This window comes from Dendropsophus ebraccatus, chromosome 3, assembly GCF_027789765.1.
Source record: "Dendropsophus ebraccatus isolate aDenEbr1 chromosome 3, aDenEbr1.pat, whole genome shotgun sequence".
Lineage (NCBI taxonomy): Eukaryota > Metazoa > Chordata > Amphibia > Anura > Hylidae > Dendropsophus > Dendropsophus ebraccatus.
The window spans coordinates 170715464-170736303 of NC_091456.1; the positions used below are offsets into that span (position 1 = coordinate 170715464).

At 42.5% G+C, this 20840-nt stretch overlaps 1 protein-coding gene and 1 long non-coding RNA gene across 2 annotated transcripts in view; one reads left to right on the forward strand and one right to left on the reverse strand.

Annotated features, from left to right (window-relative positions):
* ADAMTS12 (ADAM metallopeptidase with thrombospondin type 1 motif 12) overlaps positions 1–20840 on the forward strand; it is a 258808-nt gene that overhangs the window by 70777 nt on the left and 167191 nt on the right. Inside the window, exon 4 of the mRNA XM_069963559.1 lies at positions 19045–19213. Coding sequence (XP_069819660.1) covers positions 19045–19213 — 169 coding nt within the window. The remainder of the gene's footprint in view (positions 1–19044; positions 19214–20840) is intronic.
* LOC138786266 (uncharacterized) lies at positions 800–15747 on the reverse strand. The gene is made up of 3 exons (XR_011362208.1): positions 15524–15747; positions 1305–1531; positions 800–1004 (listed from the first exon to the last, which is right to left on the reverse strand). It is a non-coding gene; the product is annotated as an uncharacterized lncRNA (long non-coding RNA).

Below are 20840 nucleotides of genomic sequence, written 5' to 3' on the forward strand. Positions count from 1 at the left end.
CTACCTTTTACTATAATGGAAGTCAAGTGCTCCCATAGATCACAGGATTACAAGGCCTGAGCCGCGATACGTAACTGTACTAACATGATGCCTAGGAGCTGAGCAGGCATGCAAGGGGTTAGTACTGCATTCAGTTTCCACATATACATAGCAAAAAATGACAGTAAAAAATATTTTAGAATAAATTCCCCTTTCTGGTATGGTCATTTTGATATATGACATGTATAGTTTAAAGGTTGGCATTAATAGGCGCAAAATATGCAAATTAAAGTCTCAGAGGAGGAGCTATATATGCTAATTTATTTCCATATACCAATGTGTCCATTCTCACCCAAAGCAACATTCTATCTTCATAAGTTTTGATAAATTTTCATAAGTTTCTTCTAAGGTTTTTAAATTAAAGGGTGTCCTGAGACCCTGTATACCAGGTGACTTGATTCGGGGACATCTTCCCTTTTATTAATAATGTTTCATACAGTAATCTGCACCCCCCCCCCCCTTCCCCCATAACAACACCCTTGTTATGGAGTCTCCCTTCCTTCCCATGCCTACTGTCTCCTGTATGCAGGCTGACTCCTGCTGTTCTTCTAATAATGTGTTGTACTTGGGATAGTGTTGGGACTTCCTACTGAGGGAGATGGAGGAGGAGTTGCTTTAGTCACAGTGGGGATTGGAAGATAAAACTAATTCTGCATGGAGCCTAGAAATATAACAATAACTTTTATAAAATTTAATTTTTTTAAAAATAATTTTCATTTTTTGTTCTTGTCGAGGCAATGACACACGCCTAACTTCTACAAACTTTATTGACAATGGTCAAGAGAGAACAAAGACAACCACATTTCGTCTCTATCCTCATTCTATATTCCATGGTTAGAACAATTACAGATTACATTGTATCGGCAGCTCCTGAGGCAAGGTGAAGTTCTCATAAAACAAGGACTTAACTTTCTGAACCTGCAGGATGTGACTGCAATGAAATGACGGCTACAGAGCAATGTCTTCTGTGTGTAGGAAAAAAGAATAATGTTATACTTAGCTAAGATGTTATTCTACATTATAAATATATAATAAGCTTAGTACAAATGTAGCAGAGATGGATTTATCAATTAATTGAATAGATAGATAGATAAGAGATAGATAGGAGATAGATAGATAGATCATAGATAGATAGATAATAGATAGATAGATAGATAGATAGATAGATAGATAGATAGATAGATAGTGATGCAGTTAGTTGTGAGATAACAGCATGACATTTCCATCCACCAGTAGCACATATAATCTCTTATGGAGTACTGTACATTGGGTAAGAGCTGTAATATCACAACAACTTCTGATGATTTTGCTGAGTTGAGATCCAAAGAAGACGTCTTCGAGTGTCCGGTGTGATTCACATCTCACGTCTTTTGAGAATTAGCAGCCTTCAAGGATCGCACCACTTGTAAGTAACACAGGACTGGATCTTGTGATTCATTGTTCTGAGCACATGTGACTGCAGGAGATACGGAGGCGAGGTGTAGGGAATGACCTAGAATAGAGAGAAACTCGTTACACGAGGACAATCTCCTTATTCTGTAATTGCTTCACTGAATGCATTGATGTCTCCTTCATATGCAGCTGCCGCTTCACCACCATTATATGAGATAATTTCCCAGGATGCAGTTTTAAAGGATCTTTAAAGACAACAGAAGTCACTGCCCCCTTCGCACCCCTGCTGTGTGTCTGGGACACAGATTACAGGAAAGCAAGTGTTTGTTTTCCCTGCAGCTCCTCCACAGGAGAAATGGGGTATTACATTCCATCCAGGGCCGAACTGGGACAAAAAAAATCAGCCCTGGCACACAAACTACCCCACCAGCCCACATAACAACATTAGAATGTTGACATAGAATGTAGGCTTAGAATGTTGACATGAAAAAGAGGCTTGATGTTAACATAGAATGAAGGCTTAGAATGTTTACATGAAAAAGAGGCTTAGAATGTTGACATAGAATGCTGGCTTAGAATGTTATGTTAACATTCTAAGCCAGCATTCAATTGCAACATTCAATGTCATCATTCTAACATTCTAACATAACATACATTCTGACATATAATGCTGCAGTAGAATGTTGTTATAAAATGCTCTTAACATAGAGTTTAGGCTTAGAATGTTGACATAGAATGTTGGCTTAGAATGTTGACATAGAGGTTTAGAATGTTGACATAGAATATTGGCTTAGAATGTTGACATAGAGGTTTAGAATGTTGACATAGAATGTTGGCTTACAATGTTGACATAGATGTTTAGAATGTTGACATAGAATGTTGGCTTAGAATGTTGACATAGAGGTTTAGAATGTTGACATAGAATGTAGGTTTAGAATGTTACATCAACATACTAAGCTAGCATACAATTTCAACATTTTATGTCAACATGCCTACATTCTGACAGGAAAAAATTAATTAAAAAAGAAGTATATATGGGAACCAGTGTTATCTCTGAGGCAGACCAAATTCTCCAATGTGAGGTTAAAAGGCAGAGCTGCTTGCTTCATTGTGTGAACTGATAGGTCTTTCGGCGTCCGCAATTCATTGAATTGCAGCCGCATGGGATCCCGGCCGGATCGTATACTATGTGTATACTCTCCGGCCGGGATCCCATAGCAGTAAAGGCTGTGTTCCACATCGCACATAGTATAGCCGTACTTTTACAAAGTGTGAACATAGCCATATACTGTATATGTGACTGTAATAACTGTAATATGCAGATGTAGCAGAGCTGAACCTGTTGTACAGGCACTGTTGTGCCAGATGTCATACACAGCTCTGCAGGACACGCTTATGTGTCTCTTGCTTATGGAAAGTTTCAATACCAAGACATATTAGCTCCATAAGATGAATGGAAAAGCCAGCCAGAGGTTAGGACTCCCATCTACACAGCGCTAGTGAGGGAGTACACATGGCTATAGCTTATTTATCCAGTGTGATGGGCTCATCAGCCGCAGTCATAATAAATACCTGCAGAAAAGACCCCATTGGACCACCAGGGCAACTCCAATCTAAGTACTAAACCTAAATAGCTCCAAACAGCTCCTGGATGATAAATGGGGGTGAGTAACCCTCCAGCTCCTGGAGGTTATAGTCTATTAATCTCTTCTCTCCTCTTTTGATTGGTATTTTCCCAGCACTGTGACCCCTGGTTATTATATGGTGTTTTTAGTCCTGAAGAAGGTCACCAGCTACTTCTATATATATAATACTATACTTAATGCGTACCTGTCCTTTAAAAAAAAATAAAAAAACACTGCTTGATTTTGTTAGATTAACCCTTCAGGGTGGTAACAAGGGGATGTTAGTGCTGTCACTACTGTTATTGAGCCCCTGAGAGTCCCCTCCATGGTTATTTCTTATTCTTTTCAATTCAGGGAGTTTGGATCTTTACTTGCAGTACTCACATAGGGATTTCTTTATTCCTACTTCCTTGGCCAATCACAGGACAGTGCCTATTCCTCTCTGCTATGCCATTAGTGGACAGGTAGATGCCCCCGATAGGTAGATAAGCCCTTCATTAGGTAGATAACCCCCAGTAGGTAACCCCTCCCCCCAGTAGATAGATGCCCCCAGTAGGTAATTCCTTCATTAGGTAGGTAACCCCTCCCCCTAGTAGATAGATGTCCCCAGTAGGTAATTCCTTCATTAGGTAGCTAACCCCTCTCCCCAGTAGATACATGCCCCCAGTAGGTAATCCCTAAATTAGTTTGGAAACCCCTCTACCCGGTAAATAGATGTCCCCAGCAGGGAACCCCTTTATGAGGTAGTAAAACACCATATGAAAAAGGAAAAGGTGGGTGGCGCACTCACTTTTTAAAAACTTGTCTTTATTGTCTTCTACGAATAAAAGCCTTCAGCTGGGCTTGCGGATGGTGTAAACGCCACAACACCTTGAATTCAAGGACGTGACAGCTGCTTCGCGCCTTGCTGGCGCTTCTCAGACGTCGCCTTTGTTAGGTAGGTAACCCCCATTAGATAGATGACCCCAGTAGGTAATCACTTTATTAGGTAGGTTATGCCTCCCCCATTAGATAGATGCCCCTAGTAGGTTATCCCTTAATTGGCTAGGTAATCCCCCCAATTAGATAGATGCCCCCAGTAGGTAATGCCTCAATTGGGTAGGTAATCCCCTTCCCTTCCTAATTAATTAGATGTCCACAGTAGGTAGGTAATCCCCCCCACCCAATTAGGTAGATGTCCACAGTAGGTAGGTAACCCCCCCCCCCCCCAATTAGGTAGATGTCTACAGTAGGTAGGTAATCCCCCCCCCCCCCCCAATTAGGTAGATGTCCACAGTAGGTAGGTAATCCCTTCATTAGGTGCTGGAGGATAATTTACACAGTGCAGTGCTATGTTGGGGAGAAGGGGTTCCTGATGCACTGGGTATTTAGGCAACATGATAAAGCTCTTGGACCCTAATGCAAAAGTGGATCCCCATGGTTCTTTTGGCACTGCTGCACCCCCAATATGTCACTTCTTATATATTGTAGCAATCATGACTTGTCAGGGACAGAATGGTTTCTGGTATTGACTGTAAGCAGAGAACATATAAAGTATGCGGTGAGGAATTGGAATTTATTATTTCCATATTCGTTGCAAAAGTTTTCTAAGAAAAGTCTCTCAGTTTTATTTTCTAGAATATGAATGTTTTCGCACTGTATCAGTAGCAGGCTGCCCCCGGCCCCAGAGCGAGTGAGAAGAAGGGAAGAGTGCCTGAAAGGTATAGATAGTCACATTCCATTGTAATCCTATACATTGTAGGGGAAGATGGATAACAGCATGGAGAGGTAATGATCCATCCCGTTCATTAGTGTCAGGGCTCAGGAATAATGGCTGACTTTGATCACAGTAAAGAGCAGAGCAGGTGATGATTTATGCCATGCATTATATATGACACAATAACGTTCACTCACTAATGTTGTATGAAACATACCTGCAGTAAAGGGGAATGCTGTAAAATAGGCAAATAAAATCTATCAGCCTTATAATATGTGTCCATAAAAGCAATGACCAGTGATCTTTCTTAAATAATCTCAATTTCAATCTTTCAATGTTACACAAAAAAAAGTACTCTTTTCCAATAGCAAAGTGGGGGAGACTTCCCTAAGAATGAAAAGTGAGCGGTGATGTGTTGTGCAGGAACGGTAAAATGGAATCCCTGTACCTGTATGTACATTTGTAGTTTGCTGCACCAGTTGCTTTGTGTGATACGTAATATAAAGACAGGAGCAGGGACTGTAGACCGTAGAAACTCTAGAAACCGTAGAAATCTACCTATTGGGGTGGGGGCGGGTGGGTTACTTACCTACTACTGTGGGCATTAACCTAATGGGGGGGGGATTACCTACCTAATGAAGGGATTACCCACCTACTGGGGGCATTCAGGCATTTGTCATTGTGATAAGGTACAGGTATAGGTGTTGTTGTAAACGCTTAGTCTGGCTATGGACCAACTGCGTGATTTCACTCAATCGTGAGCAATGCTTCGGATACAGCCAATTCCCACCTCCTTGGCTCATACAACTTCATTCATAGTGTATCCTGTACTGACTTGGCACTTATTTATGTGAGTGTATAGTATATGAAAAACGACAACTCACGTTTAGTAGTCTTCACTTCGACTTGGGTTTATTGTTGCTTGGTCGCAAAGTTTGGCTGCGTGTGATCAGAGCACTGGAGCTCGCTAGAGGCTAGGCGTCCTCTCCCTGCAGCGCGACGTTTCGGAAGGCGTGGCTTCCTTACTCATGTGCATGAGTAAGGAAGCCACGCCTTCCGAAACGTCGCGCGGCAGGGAGAGGACGCCTAGCCTCTAGCGAGCTCCAGTGCTCTGATCACACGCAGCCAAACTTTGCGACCAAGCAACAATAAACCCAAGTCGAAGTGAGGACTACTAAACGTGAGTTGTCGTTTTTCATATACCATACACTCACATAAATAAGTGCCAAGTCAGTACAGGATACACTATAAATGATAGGTGTTGTTGTGTCAGCTCAGCCAAAGATTTTAGTGTCGTGACGCCAGTGCTTGTCCAGCACACAGGTGTGATGTTGGTACCTGCTTTGTGTTGTGGCTGGCTGTGTTCCCCAAATGGTTGGTAACCTGCCAGGCTGTAGTGGGTCCCTTGGGCTCTTGTCACGGTAGTCCTGAGTGGCAACTGACCCACCCGGACTATCGGTACCGCCACCTACAGAAAAGATTCCCAGTGATGTAAAGATAGAACAGCTTTACTGTCAAGTTCTTCAATAATGAAGTACACTTTTGCATAAAAGATAAATTCTTGATACAGACTCTTAGTACTTAAACTCGTTCTGCTTAAGGAGGTAAGAATAGAGTAGAGAAGAGGTAGTTGTTGTGGTGCTTGAAGACTAGTAGAGCAGTTTGTGGGAGGAGTCCCAATCCAATGTAGCTGTGTTCTCTGCTGGAACTTGAAGAGATATACTTTATAGTGAGAGGTTTACTTGTAGTTGTGTCTAGACTGTGTCTGACCACACAGTCGAGCTAACCATCCTATCAAGGTACTACAAGCCCCAGCCTAGATTATCTGGGCTTAGCTAAGTGTGCGGGGGTGTCCCAGTTACCTGCACTGCGAGTTAGGATACATAGACCTTCTTTATGGTAGCTTTGTCCTATCCAGGCTAGATCTTCTTGTGTTTCAGGATACTGGCCTACACTTTTTAGTTGTGTTCTTGGCGTGGGTTAGAGTGTTCCTGGACTCCTCTCCCTTTAAAATGCTCAGCACTGCATACTGAGCATCGTGGTAGTAGAAAAAGAACAGATTTTCTCTAGCTCTATCTACACACCTGAGTGTTTAGCCTAGACTGACTGTGCACTTCCTCCACCAGTGTCTCCTCCTACAGGGGCCTAAAGTGAACTTCCCTGTGAGTGGTGGGGATGAGTGTGTGCATAAGAAAGAAGAAAGATAATAGGCTGAAAGTAAAGAGCATCTCCTATTTGTCAAGACTAACACATGATACACATAAAACATTAACCCAATACTGACTTCAGCTGTGCAATACATAGAAATACAAAACACTGACACCTAGGGGTAAAACTTCAGACTACTTCATCACCACTTTTAAACCTGAAAGAATAAGCTTTTTGAGAGGTGGACAGGAGAGAACACCTGTGATGGGACACCATATCACCACGGTGCACAGCTATTTCTTATTTTTTCCATCTTAGAGGGGTCAGATATTTCACAAAGGGACTTCCTTACCCTTACCTTTGCCAATCACAAGACAGTGCCCTCTCCTCCCTGCTTTGCCATGACACAGATGCTGATGAGAGTGCACTGGACAGATAGATGCCCCCTGTAGATAGGTAATCCCTTCATTAGGTAGATAATCCCTCAGGAGGTAGTTAATTCCCTAAAAACCTAGCTACTGGGGGCATTTACCTAATGTAGGGAGAGGAATTGTAATGTAAGCTAACTTCCACAGACAATGGCCCAAATTTATGAAGGCTTTGCCCGGCACAGACCCAGCAAAGGTTGCATATTTTCATAGTAATAAATTAGTGACTTTTTGCCTGTGTTTGTCAAGTGGATGGGCAGACGGGCACAGCATGGTACATGGAGGTATAGCAATTGATGGCTGCTAAATTGTAGTAATAACTGTATGCCAGTTCAGAGCTAGGAGAGACTTCTAAGGCGGCCTCAAATATGCTGGAGGTGTGCGTCTTTAAAAAATAAATCAGGTATGGATGAGAAGTGTGGCACTTTACTGATAGATTGGCGCAGGGAGGCCGGTGCCACGGTCCATTTTTTTAACTGAGGCCCGGTTCCTGTGTATGGAGCCGTTCTATCCACAGGTGCCAGGCCGGGGCACTGAGACTGGCCGGACCGCCCCAGTGGGGCCCCTCTATGACGCGGCTCCATTGATTCTAACAGAGCTGCGTCATAGAGGGGCTTCAGCCCCGGCCCGATACAGCGCCGATCTATCCGTGGGTCATGTTAAAGCGAATGTACCTGATGGTACATTCGCTTTAAGACCACATAGGCTGGTCTTGGTAAATTCCCCCCAAACCAATCCCCCCCCCCCCCCCCCCCCGATGACTTTGCTTTGTTCTCTATATCACCCAAATCCAAATAAAAACTCCACCTAAACCCCTAATCCAGCATCGGGAGTCTACATAAGAGATATAACATTGTACAGTTCCAGCATATCTGCATCCGTTCTGCCTCACTTCTATTGAACGTCTCCAGAAATTGCTCCCTGGTGTTGTTTCTCCTGTGTATTGCATCATTTGCATAGCAACTTGTAACTACGTGTGAAATCAGACAATCTGGGGAGTCCGCTAACCCTTCCAATGTTAGATTCCTCTGGTCTCCTTCCTGGGACCTGGATACATGAAAAAGGATTTAATGGAGGCGTAACTGCAAATTCTAGATGATTTTTGTGTGTAGTCTCTGAGGAGAGAAGCGGGGGTGGAAATATGTTTTCATGTTAGTAGTTACTGCGTATGCATTAAATATAGAGAACTCCTCTCTAATAAAAAGTAAAAAAAAAAAAAAAGTAAAAGCCATTGTGGAAGATTCATGCAATGCAGCAATGTGGCTTTCAGAAGAATCTATATTATATATCTCCTCCCCAGGGAAGCAGCAGGTGTCTTGTTACTGTTAGGCCACTTAATGGACATTGTCTAAGTAACCCCTTGTTTTTCACCCACTAAAGGAGACCTCCGGTGAAATTATTATTTTCTTTCAAATCAACCTGGTGTCAGAGAGTTATATAACTTTGTAATTTACTTCTATTTAAAAATCTCAAGCCTGCCAGTACCTATCAGCTGTTGTATGTCCCACAGGAAGTGGTGTATTCTTTCCAGTCTGACACAGTCCTCTCTGCTGCCGCCTCTGTCAATGTCAGGAACTGTCCAGAGCAGGAGAGGTTTTCTATGGGGATTTGCATTTCATCTGGACAGTTCCTGATGTTATCAGAGGTGGCAGCAGAGAGCACTGTGTCAGACAGGAGAGAATACACCACTTCCTGCAGTACATGCTGTAGCTGATAAGGACTAGAAGACTTAAGATTTTTAAATAGAAGTAAATTACAAATCTATATAACTTTCTGACACCAGTTAATTTAAAAAGAAACTAATTTTTGCTGAAAAACCCCTCATAGTAAAGGGTTAAACCTTTTCCTATGAGGCGGTGGTCTTCACTGCTAGCTGCTACCAGGTCACCACCTCTGATGGTGGTCTTGGTGAAAGCTGGTCTAGTGGACCAATAGACACATGTGCGAGGTACCAAATGGGCAGGCAGAAGCAAGTCTGGACACAGACTGAGATCTTGGGCATTAAGGAAGTGTAGTCAGGAATAGACAATAGGTTGCGGCAGGCGGCACAGAATTGGAGTAAAAAGTCCCGGCCACACACAGGACAGGCAGTAGGGTACAGCAGAGAGGACAGAGGCATAGAAGAATCATGGAATATGATGGCACCTTCACCAGGATGCCATCAAACTCTGACAAGGTGGATCTGCCTCTGTAGGCCTCTCTGCTCAGTTACTCAAGTCACTGAGCTGGATGCAGAGTGCCCAAAGTGATATTTTTGGGGGAAATTTAGAGCAAAACTGGTTTGGAAAGAACTGGTTCACGTATCTGTAATTGCCTTGTCTTCTCTACTAAAGGTCTTCAGAAAATGGAGACACAAGTGAATGAAGGAAGAAGAAAGTGTTGTTTTGCATTATTGTCTTTCCGTAGTGTCTCCCCCCCTCTATACTTGGGATGAACCTGTTTAGTATGGGGTGTGTAGCTATACATGGGGTACAGAGGAGTAAGACCATGTTCTAGATTTTGTATTGGGCACCAGGAGCTTCAAGTTAAGCCTCTGGATCTATACCTACAAGGTTAAAGCCTGGATGATTATAGTGTACTGGGAGCTGTCAGTCATATACAATGCAGGTATTGCTGCATTCATAGCTCTCTCTCCTCCGGCTCACATAGGTTTGCTTTGCCGGCGTACCCTATCAGTATTCTTTGCTTGCAAAATTTACAGGATGCTGAGGAATATTCATGAATTCAGGTGCGTTCTGTCCGCTCTGGCTTTTTGTAAGGTAAATTCTTTGGTGGTTGTGTTCTTCATATTACTGGAAGTGAAACAATGGATATGTGTTAGAGGTAGTGGAGGTAGAAGAAGAGCCAAGTGACTGTATATAAAGGATAAAATCTGTCGTATCCAGTATTATACCAGCGCAGCCACTTTCCTGAATCCTCTAGCTGTGAGGGAACCTCTGCTCACCTTCACAATGCGGCTTCCAACCATAGCAGCAGTGATGACGGATCTTAGATGGAACCTATTGACTTATAATAGTATCTCGCACCCTTTCAATCTGTCAGTCAGTCAATGGCTGTGCTCTGTCTCCCGTCCCACAAGTCCTCTGTCTCAGAATAACCTATGATTCTGCTCTGTCCCTCACAGCTCACGTCCAGGCCCTGACCACCTCCTGCTGCCTCCACCGCAAATACTTTTTTAAAATCTTCTCCGAACTTAACTCAACAAAACTGCTGGTATATGCCCTTATTATCTCCCTCCTGGACTACTGCAACATCCTCGTCTTTTGCCTTCAATCTAACACCCTTGCTCCCCTCCAATCCATCCTTAAAGGGGTATTTCCATCTCAGCATGACAGGGGGTAACAAGCTGTCGGGACCCTCACCGATACTAAGAGTGGGGAATGAATGGAGCACAGGTCACGGTGTCTGCATAGGTTTGCTGAGCGCTCCATTCTTTATGGGGCAATTGTATCCCCATTCCCTGGATCTATAGGGGCCCTGGTGGTCAAACCCCAAGCGATCAGTTTATTATCCCTTATCCTATGGATATGTTTTCTGAGGCAGCCATCCAGCACCCAGCAAATTCTTGTGTTATCTGCATGTTGGAGACCAATGCAAGACAAAAATCCTGAGGCTTAAAGGGGTACTTCAGAAAAAAAAAATAGTGCCAGAAAGTTATACAGATCTGTATATCTCATAAAAATCTCATCTTCCAGTACTTATCAGCTGATGTATGTCCTGTAGGAATTGGTGTATTCTTTCCAGTCAGACAAAGTGCTCTCTGCTGCCACCTCTGTCCATGTCAGGAACTGCAAGAGCTCATTATATTTAGCAATACTTTGGAACTGGGGCCCTCTCCCTTGACATACCTTTGCCCTTATATAGCATATGGATAGAGGGGGTCTTGGGTAACAACCACTTTATTTGGATTGCTACATCATTGACTTTAGAGTGTGGACGTCTTGGGGAAATTGTACTTTGTGAGTGCATTATATTTATAGCACTGCAACATATGTTACTGATGAAACACGTGCTGACATATAGTCTTGTTTCTTCACTGCGGAGAGTCCTGACTTATCTGTTAAGGTGCGCTTACCCTTTGAGAGATGTTTTAGCTCATCTGGTTCAGTGACTGGGAATCAATCTCCATGCATCGTCTGGATTTCTCCGAGCAGGCAAAGAGATCGGTGAAACTGCTGATTTAAAAGATCCATGACATCAATCCCACCTTCCTGTTTTGCCTGTGAGGTTTACTTAGTTTTTCTTGAAATACTGATTTTTATTTAGGGTAAAATCGTTGCACACCACAGACAGCATTATATTGCTCCACAACAAGATCAATGTTTATAGCAAGATCAGTCAATATTACTTGTATTCTTAGTTGTAAGTTAAAGGGGTACTCCGAAAAAGAAAAAGTGCTTTCAAACCAACTGGTGTCAAGAAATTATACGGATTTGTCAATTACTGTTATTTAAAAATCTCCAGTCTTCCAGTACTGTACTGTATGTCCTGTCCTATAAATTTACAAGAAAATATTAATTCACTAAAGGAGTAGTAGATGTGTGGACCAAACTTCCAGCTGATGTGATTGGTAAATCCACAATAACTGAATGTAAACCTGCGTGGGATAAACATATATCTATCCTAAGATAATAAGAAGGGAAATAGCAAAAGGGCAGACTGGATGGACCAAGCCATCTTTTTCTGCTGACAAGGTTCTATGTTTCTATATTTCTATGTTTCTTTCTGTCCCTCTACTTACAAAGTCTCTAATGAAGGACAGTATATAAAGATGGATTTTCTAAACTCCTTTAATACTGTATGAAGATCATATATAAAATGGGGAGCAAAGGAGAAACAACGGTTCAAGGTTTAAAAATCTCCCTAACCATGTGTTGTTATGAGAAATATATGAATTTTTCCCCCTGGCACCACATATATATATATATATATATATATATATATATATACATCATATCAGTGTCAGGAAGCATTTCTCCAGTGGGAGTCCAGCTGAGTAAGTCATAGGTGTACGGAACATAAAACAACACGTGACGGCTCATGTCAGAGCTTCCTCTACCACCCCAGAAGAAGCTCAGCAGTCATGTCCTCCATCAATAAAGGTTTTTACTATTTATGTTGTACATTGTATATGTGGTCGATTTCCTTTTATTCTCCAGCCTCCATGCTTCTGAATTCGATGAGCATATTGATTTATTGGGGTTACATTAAACTGCACATTGGGCCGAGTCAGGTAAACTGGCTTCATGGCCATTGCTTAAAATAGTAAAACTGATAATTATTAAAAAAAAAAAAAAAAAAAAAGATTCTAAAGTAATCACCAAAATGATAGAAATTACAATAATTTTGATAACTTTTGTATTATTATTTTATTTAATTTATTATTATTATTTTAAAAATGAAAAAAAAAAATAATAATTATTATTTAAATCTTTGTAAAATTGTTTTGGGAAAGATTTCTCAAATGTTTTGTTGTCAGGTCTCACCAGGGGATCCATGTTGATGCTGGGGCCTCACCAACAACAACATACTACAACATAGTGTCAGATTCCGCCATGTAGTGCACATAGTATCCCAGAGCAGCGCCAAATCAGCACCATAGTGCAGAATTAAATATTAAACAACCTATATAAACCGACACCACTCTGCACCAATATATACTGCTCCAGCTGTATAGTTCAACACCACACTGCACCAATACATACTGCTCCAGCTGTATAATCCTTCACCACACAAAGACAGGCATACACACATGTAAATACACAGAGCAGCACTGGTCCCAGCTCCCTTCTTCACCTTCTCTTCTACCTGGGTCAGCTACTCTCTCTTCTCCTTGACCCCATTTATTTGGTAAGGGAGTGGCTTAAAGGGATGGGTGTGGTTTATTTGTAAACATTTTATGATTGCTTATTATACAGGATGAGACACTTTCTTCAAATACGTTTTTATTTTTTACTTGTAGATCTTTTTTTTTATTTCACTTTCTGTACTTGACTGTGGGGGCAGCCATATTGCCTAAGATGCTGTTTTGTTATGTTTACAACATTCTGAGATTTGCATTTCAGTTGCCACAAGGGCATAGGAAGCCTCGAAATTATTCATTGCCATCTATAAAACAGTGTTGTAGACATGCTTTGTGACCTGTGCAGCGGTCAGTGTCCAAAGGGGGGGAGGAGAGCAGCTGTAACATCACTAATGGAGGCTTCTGTGGTGGTCAGTGGTGGAGTCAGGTTTGACTTTTGACTATGTATGGAGGGCTTTACAGATACTGTTATCCTATAGACTGGAATTTATAGAATCTATACTTGCCAACAGTGCATTAGTTATACCAGGGTTTATGCATTCTGTGCATTAAAGGGAGAGGTATGTGGTCATTGTTGGGTTCCCTGGTGGAACACGTAGACCTTACAAATATGGGTTTCCATTGTTGGTAAGAATGAGCTTGTAAACTGAGGATAATAAAGCTACAAGAAATAAAAATAAATCCAGTATACTTGGACCTTGGAGGTCTAAGCCTTTCAGATAAATGGAGTTTCTCTCACTTCTGAGCACGAAGATGCTCAGTAAAACACATTGACAGGAATACGGCAAAGCCAAGAGCTAATAGAAGACAAGCAGAACACGCAGATAGTCTGAGAGATCTCTGCTCGGGGGACCCAAGACAGAGCAGGTTGATATAGGAGGACTGGGTAAGGACAGTGTAGAAACCTTAGATCCACAGATGAAGAAGATTGCGGACAAGTCTCCTTATTACGGTAGAGGATAGACTTTAAGGGCTTTACCTTCAGCCACTCTATTCCACTCTCAGTACTTATTGGATTTGTTGAGCTTAGATGGTGACTGAGAGCACTGATCAGCAATGCAATGAGGTCTGCACAGCCCACCAGTAGATACAGCCTTAGCTAACACTTTCTTCTATATTTATTCTATTTAGCTATTGTTTTATTTCCCAGTAAGGCTCATAGAAAGCCAATTGTTTGGGTTCATCCACAATCCTTTCCAAATCCAGCACCTGTGTCTATATGCAATGATATGGAGAAGGCTTTGGATGATGCAGGAAACAACATTCACGTGGCTCAAGGATTGAGGGTGGTTGAGATTCTTAGATATAGGGATTTATAGCAAGAGTTCTGCTATTTTTAGCAGCACCCCCTGATATGCTTCATGGATAGGAGCTTTCCCATGGACATGAATGGAAAACATTACTGAGCATGCTCTGTGACCTTTAAGAAGGTCATTCCATGGGGGGGGGGGGGATGAGATGTGAGCTTCATCTATCGTCTCCTTTATCTATTAATGTCACATGTTGTTTTTATGTTGTACAGATCACTTTCCAGCAGCCTCCTCCTTATCAGCACAGACAGAACAGGAAGTCTCAGCTTAGTTTTAGGCCTAGTGGTGAGAATGGAAACTGTAAGATTTTAGGATAATTTCATAATATAGACAGTAGTGATGAGCGAACACTGTTCGATCGAATAGATATTCAATTGAATAGTGAGATATTCGAATATTCGAATGAATATCCCGCGAATATTCGATAAATATTCGATAAGCGTTCAAGTCCCCCAGATTCCGGTTTTACCCTCCAAATGGTCAAATAGATGTTTTTCACTAATCGAATACTTGTTCCCATAGATTTTAATGGGATCGAATATTTGAATATTCGCTGGATATTCGTACGAATATCGAATATTCGAATATCTCAGTATTTGCTCTTCCTTAATAGACAGTAAAATGGAATTTTGAAAAAAAAACAAAAACTTGTAGGGGGTAACAGCTGATGACATGAAAGCAAAACGTCAGATGTACTCCAAGAGGGTAACTAAATAAGTATTGTCCTTGTCACAGGCCTAGTGGAAGCAACTCTACCTCTTCCTAAGGGCCTGTTCGCACTATGGAAAACAGGTCGAAATTCCGAGAAGAAACCCCACCCTTGGACTCTGCTCGGAATCCCGCCTGCTATCTTTTTCAGTGCTATGCCTTGTGCGCCTCTGCTCCTATGGTTGGTAATGGTGGACCTTGTAGTTCCCCCTGGGGCTTCTCTGTTATTGCTGCCTGAGGTGTTGGTGGAGATGCCCTTGATGTTGATGAGGTGCAGCGTAAAGCAGACAACAGAGAGTCGAGGTCTTGAGGAGCAACAGTGGCTTTACCTAAACTTGGGAACATAACATAAACAATCTCTCTCTGTGTGGTACCTTCCAAAATGGCCGCCGGCCAGAGATGGGTCACTTGTGCTGGTGGGGAGATTTGTGTGTTAAAATAGAGCCGCCCTTTATAGTACTGGCTGTGAACCACAGACCAGTGGGATGAGAGTCTTTTAGCGTTATCTGGGCCAGGCCGTAAGCCACGTTTCAGGTCCCAGAAAATCTCCTCAGTCTCCTCATAAACTGGTGGTCCCCTCACACAACTGCCTTGGTATTACTGGGTTCATTAGCATAGCCTTTCCCACTTTCTAGATGTTTCTGTTAGCTGCTGTAATACACTCAGGAGGCAGTGGTGGCGCTGTATATAACTCCCTGATTGTGGTGTATGTGATCGTAGATGGTGACCCATCTCTACTATAGCCTGTCTCTATGATACATAATAAAGCACTTATATACCAACCATCATAACTCCCGGCCCAGCCTCATGGAAAATAACTTCAGTATACTGCGAGTGGATTAATAGAGAATAGTTTTTTAGTTTATTCATTGGAACCTGCGGAATAATATCTAGTGGTGGTTGGGGCACGGCCTTTATAATTGGACGCAGTATGACACTGTGTATAAGACTTTGCACTCCGGGACCAGATTCTGTTACTGTGACATTTACCAGATAAGATGGTGAGAACAAATAAACTGCGGCTCTAGGAAACTTGTATCTAAATTAAGAGCTTAGTAAGATGCAGATGAGGATCAGCCGGCAGTATACAGGGCATCACATGGTTCCAATTACAATATTAACTTTTACTAAGTTTCTTTAGGAGATGACGTCATCCAAAATACCTATTGGTAAGTAAGGAGTGTAAATGGTTATCGAGTCATTGTATCCAGAAAACAAGGGGACTGTCCTTACCAGATCTGCTCCATGAGAGAGACCAGCAACCCCAAGGATGAAGATGCAATGGGTGAATCATTGCTGTAGTCCAACCACTGTCTCAGCCTCTTATAGTATACTGCATACAGGGGCGTAACTACCACTATAGCAGCCATAGCGCATAGCGGCTGCTATGGGGCCCGCCGCATCAGGGGGCCCCATGGCCTGCTCCTGCAATACACTGGGCCCCCTGAGCCGTCATCATTTGCAGCACCGGGTGGCCCTGCTGGCCCCAATCAAAAGTTTGCTTTTTGGCCCAGCCAATTCTAGTTACGCCCCTGACTGCATATGACTTATAGCAAGACATATTACTTATCCTGTACTGGTCCTGAGTTACATCCTGTATTATACTCCAGAGCTGCACTCACTATTCTGCTGGTGGGGTCACTGTGTACATATATTACATTACTTATCCTGTACTGATCCTGAGTTACATCCTATATTCTACTTTATACACCATCTGCCCAGGTCTGCAGCTCTGAGCATCATATACTGACACATTCCCTTAAAATGACAACAGTAATGTAATATAGAGGTCATGTGGAATAAATTTCTATCTGTTGGTCTTTGTTTCTTTTATTTAGAGGATTACGTAGAATTTATTCAGTATACACAGGGCATATTGCTCTTCGGATCAGTCATGTATATTCATTGTGTGAACAGAGGAGGCCTAGCGAGACCCGGCTCATGAACTGACAATGTTTCCCATAAATCATTACAAGACAAACAGTATTGATTTGACCAGAAGGGAAATCCTTGGGAGCGGCATGCTGTCAGAGCAGCCATCAAACATACTAATTGCCGCGCTTCCCATTGATGTCACGTCTACAAAAAAGCAAAAAGATTAAAAATTTACGTAATTAAAAGTTCAAGAAGAAGCTCGATGGAGGAGAGATTGTTAATTTATTTTGTTTGTTTAATAGGTTGGATTTCTTGTATTTTTCCCCCCTCTAAAACTTTAAAAAACATTCACCCTGCAGTGGATATGGCAGCTAGAAAAGTGAATAGAGACCCTATGGGACAACTGGGAGTCAACCAGTCCCTCAAGAAAGAGGACCATGGGACTAGTGACATAACACAGGCTACAGTGGAGTTTACAAATTGCAGACACCATATCACACTACTGGTTGTAGGTTACGCTAGCTCCAGAGAATTCCTTAAAGAGTATGTGTTATGCAGAAAACTTTAGATATGTCAGAGAGACCTGTCAAAAGTTTTAATCGTTTGAGTGTTCAGACTGCGTCCGATTGGAAGAACGAGCCTGGAGGAGTCCACACGCAGTGAATTCTCTCCCGATTCTGTGATATGCGACCAGGTGTCTGGAGTGAACGTACGGCACATGGACCTCTCTCGGCTCGTTTCCCTGATCAGTCACAGTCTAAACGCTCAGTCACCGACTGATCAAAACTTTTGACATATCTCTCTGACATAACCGGAACAAAAGAGAATCCAACAATGCGGTAAAATAGTGCACAGGGGTACAACTTGGCGAGGTAGCAGTGGTAGGATGCATGCTAGGTAGCCCATAATCCTGAATGAGGGTAATCCCTATCAATAGAGTAAAGTCCAAAAGTATTTATAGAAAATCAATGTCTTTGTTTCATTATCATCAAAAGGTACAGGATATGCAACATTTAGACGCCTCTGCACATGCCGTAGACAGCAAACTCCCATTTAGGGTATAAACCCACACACCGTATATGCAGCGTATTTACTGCTGCGATACGCAGCAAACTCGCAGCAAAATCGCAGCAAAATCGCAGCAGATTAGATCTAAATAACTGAACACAGCATCAAATCTGTACCAACAAATCTGCTGCGTATTTGTTGCATATCTGCTGCATATACGGTGTGTGGGTTTATACCCTTAGGGTACATTTGGTGCAGGTGCCCAGACTTATATAGAATTGGGTCTCCATGTGTGACAGCAACAAACTCATCAAGTCTGGGTTCCTGGTCATACTGATTGGTTCCAGTCCTGATGACTTCATCCAAACCAGGTAAGAGATACCCATAGGGTTAGACATCAGCCTGCTGCTGGAAACTGACAATCATGGCAGTCCAGCAACAGAAGACGGTAGTATCCATCCAGTATGCATCTCAGGTTACGCTCACTGGGATGGGTTCTGCCTCCGACCCAGTAAATAGACACTGCTGCTCAGTGTACTGTATAGCAACAGGGACTCCCTCTTTTAACAGGAGTCCCTGCTCCTGTACATGGGCACTCACTAAATTCACAAGACCAGACAGGCCAGTAATTGTGTACCTCTGTCCAATGTACCATACAGGAACAAGGATGCCTGCCCTTGACAGGGTGCCACATACTTTACATTGGCGATCACACTGAGGATTAGAGCCCAATTTAAACAGTCGTATCCGGCCCAACGTGAATCTGGAAATCCATTCATCTGGTAAATAAAATTGCACCACCTTCTCTGAGAGTAAAAGCACTGTAGTAGGATAAAAGCATCTTGTAGAGAGTCATCTGTCCTACAGTGTATGTGGTACTGTATATAGATGATACAGCTTGTGGCTATCACCTGGACTTTTTATGTTCGATGTTATTTCATTGCAGCTGTAAGCATTTAAATTTCTGGTTCTCTTTCACGTCTGCATCTCTCACGTTGTGTATATTTTTCAGGCCGGATTTTTCCGTCTTCCCCATGGAGATTATTTTATTGAACCTGTACAAAATATAGAAGCTGCAGGGAAGCATCAAAAGCATGTAATATACAAGAAAGAAGCCGTACACCCGCAGCGGCATCGCAGGGACCTTCACTTTACCGGAAACCAGTCATGTGGAGTAATTGGTAGGAATTTTATTTTACTATGTATATGTATGTATGTTGAGTTAAAGTGGTGAAATTATGCAGCTACAAGCACTTGATGCGGAGCTTCTTTGATATTCCTGAATTGCAAACTATTATTATACGCTTGGACAAGGCCTCTTGAGATGGTAGATGGTTTGCTGTCTTACTGTGATCAGTCATCTGCTCCTCAGCTCAGCTTGTCCGCCATCATCCCTGATCAGGGTGTTTTTGCATATGGACCCTCCTCCAGAAAGAAGAAAACAATTTCATATTCACCAAACTAAGATAATGAGACTATAGTGACATGTTCTATTGCTTAAGAGTATAAAAAGGTACAGCGTACCCCAAAACAGGTACACAAGTGTAATGTCTATCACAAGCCGTCTGTAAATAGAGATGCCGTGGCCTGGGGCGCTGGTTGCAGATGTTGTGTGCAGCCGATGAGCAACTTGTAACGGTGACCAGGAGTGGTAGTACCCACCCACGGACACACGGGCACCAGACCTTGGTAGAATCGGTGTGAGGTGCAAGTGCAACAAATGGCTTAAACAGTGGTTTAACTTTACTTGAAATCTTTAGTGCAATGCAAGGTATAACAAGAAACACTGCTCACAGGTGCTAGTGAAAAAATACAATACACTTTACACCATGGGTCTCCAAACTGCGGCCCTCCAGTTGTTGCAAAACTACATTTCCCATCATGCCCGAATCCAAAGCTTTAGCTGTCCAGGCATGATGGGAGTTGTAGTTTCACAACAGCTGTAGGGCCGCAGTTTAAAAACCCATGCTTTAGACAGACCTTTGAAACAGGTTAGAAGTAGAAGAAGTGGAGACTTGTGTACAAGGGTAGTGTCCGTAAAGTACTTCAGCTTAGTGCACCTTTGCTTTACTGGGGATCAGTCCCTCTTCCTTTCCTTTGGGGGTGACTGTCCTGACAGAATAATCCACAGCATAGATAAAGGTTGGTCCTAATGTCTGTTACCCCGCGTACTGAACTGGATCAGAATTGTACTAGGTCAGAACTTAGTCTCTGATAGAAAAAGCCCTACATTATATAGGACCATGTGCCAGGCAGTGAAGATGAGAGAGAGTGTGCGGTGTACAGAGTGTAGATAGCATTAGTCTAACATAAAATACATAGCTTAACCTTTTACACATACTGCAGCTGTGCTTAGGAGAGTGAGACACCTAGTGGCTAAAGTGTATATCACAGCTGACAGCACTTGGTGTGACACCTGAGAGAGTTAATTTACCTGGGTGGAATAAAAACTTAGGGAACCTTCTGTAGTGGAACCCTATCAAGATGCCCCTTCCCCCAAACCCACTATAACTCATTAAGTCACCATTTTCCAAAGATTAGGGAGAACCCCCCTTTCTCCTGGTTTTCTGCCACTGCAGTGTCCATTAAGGAGCCATAAGTCAGGGTTGGGGAGCTGTGGTTTCACATCTTGGTAAGGTCCAGTAATAAACAAACCTAGTTCTGTGCCCATTGCACCAAAACACCCCATTAGCATAGGAAATAAGCTGCTAACATCCCAAAAACAGTGTCAAGGATGAAGGTAATAAACGTATCTTTATCCTCAGCGCCCCGTGCACTATAGGGACATATCAGCAGGTTAAATTCTTC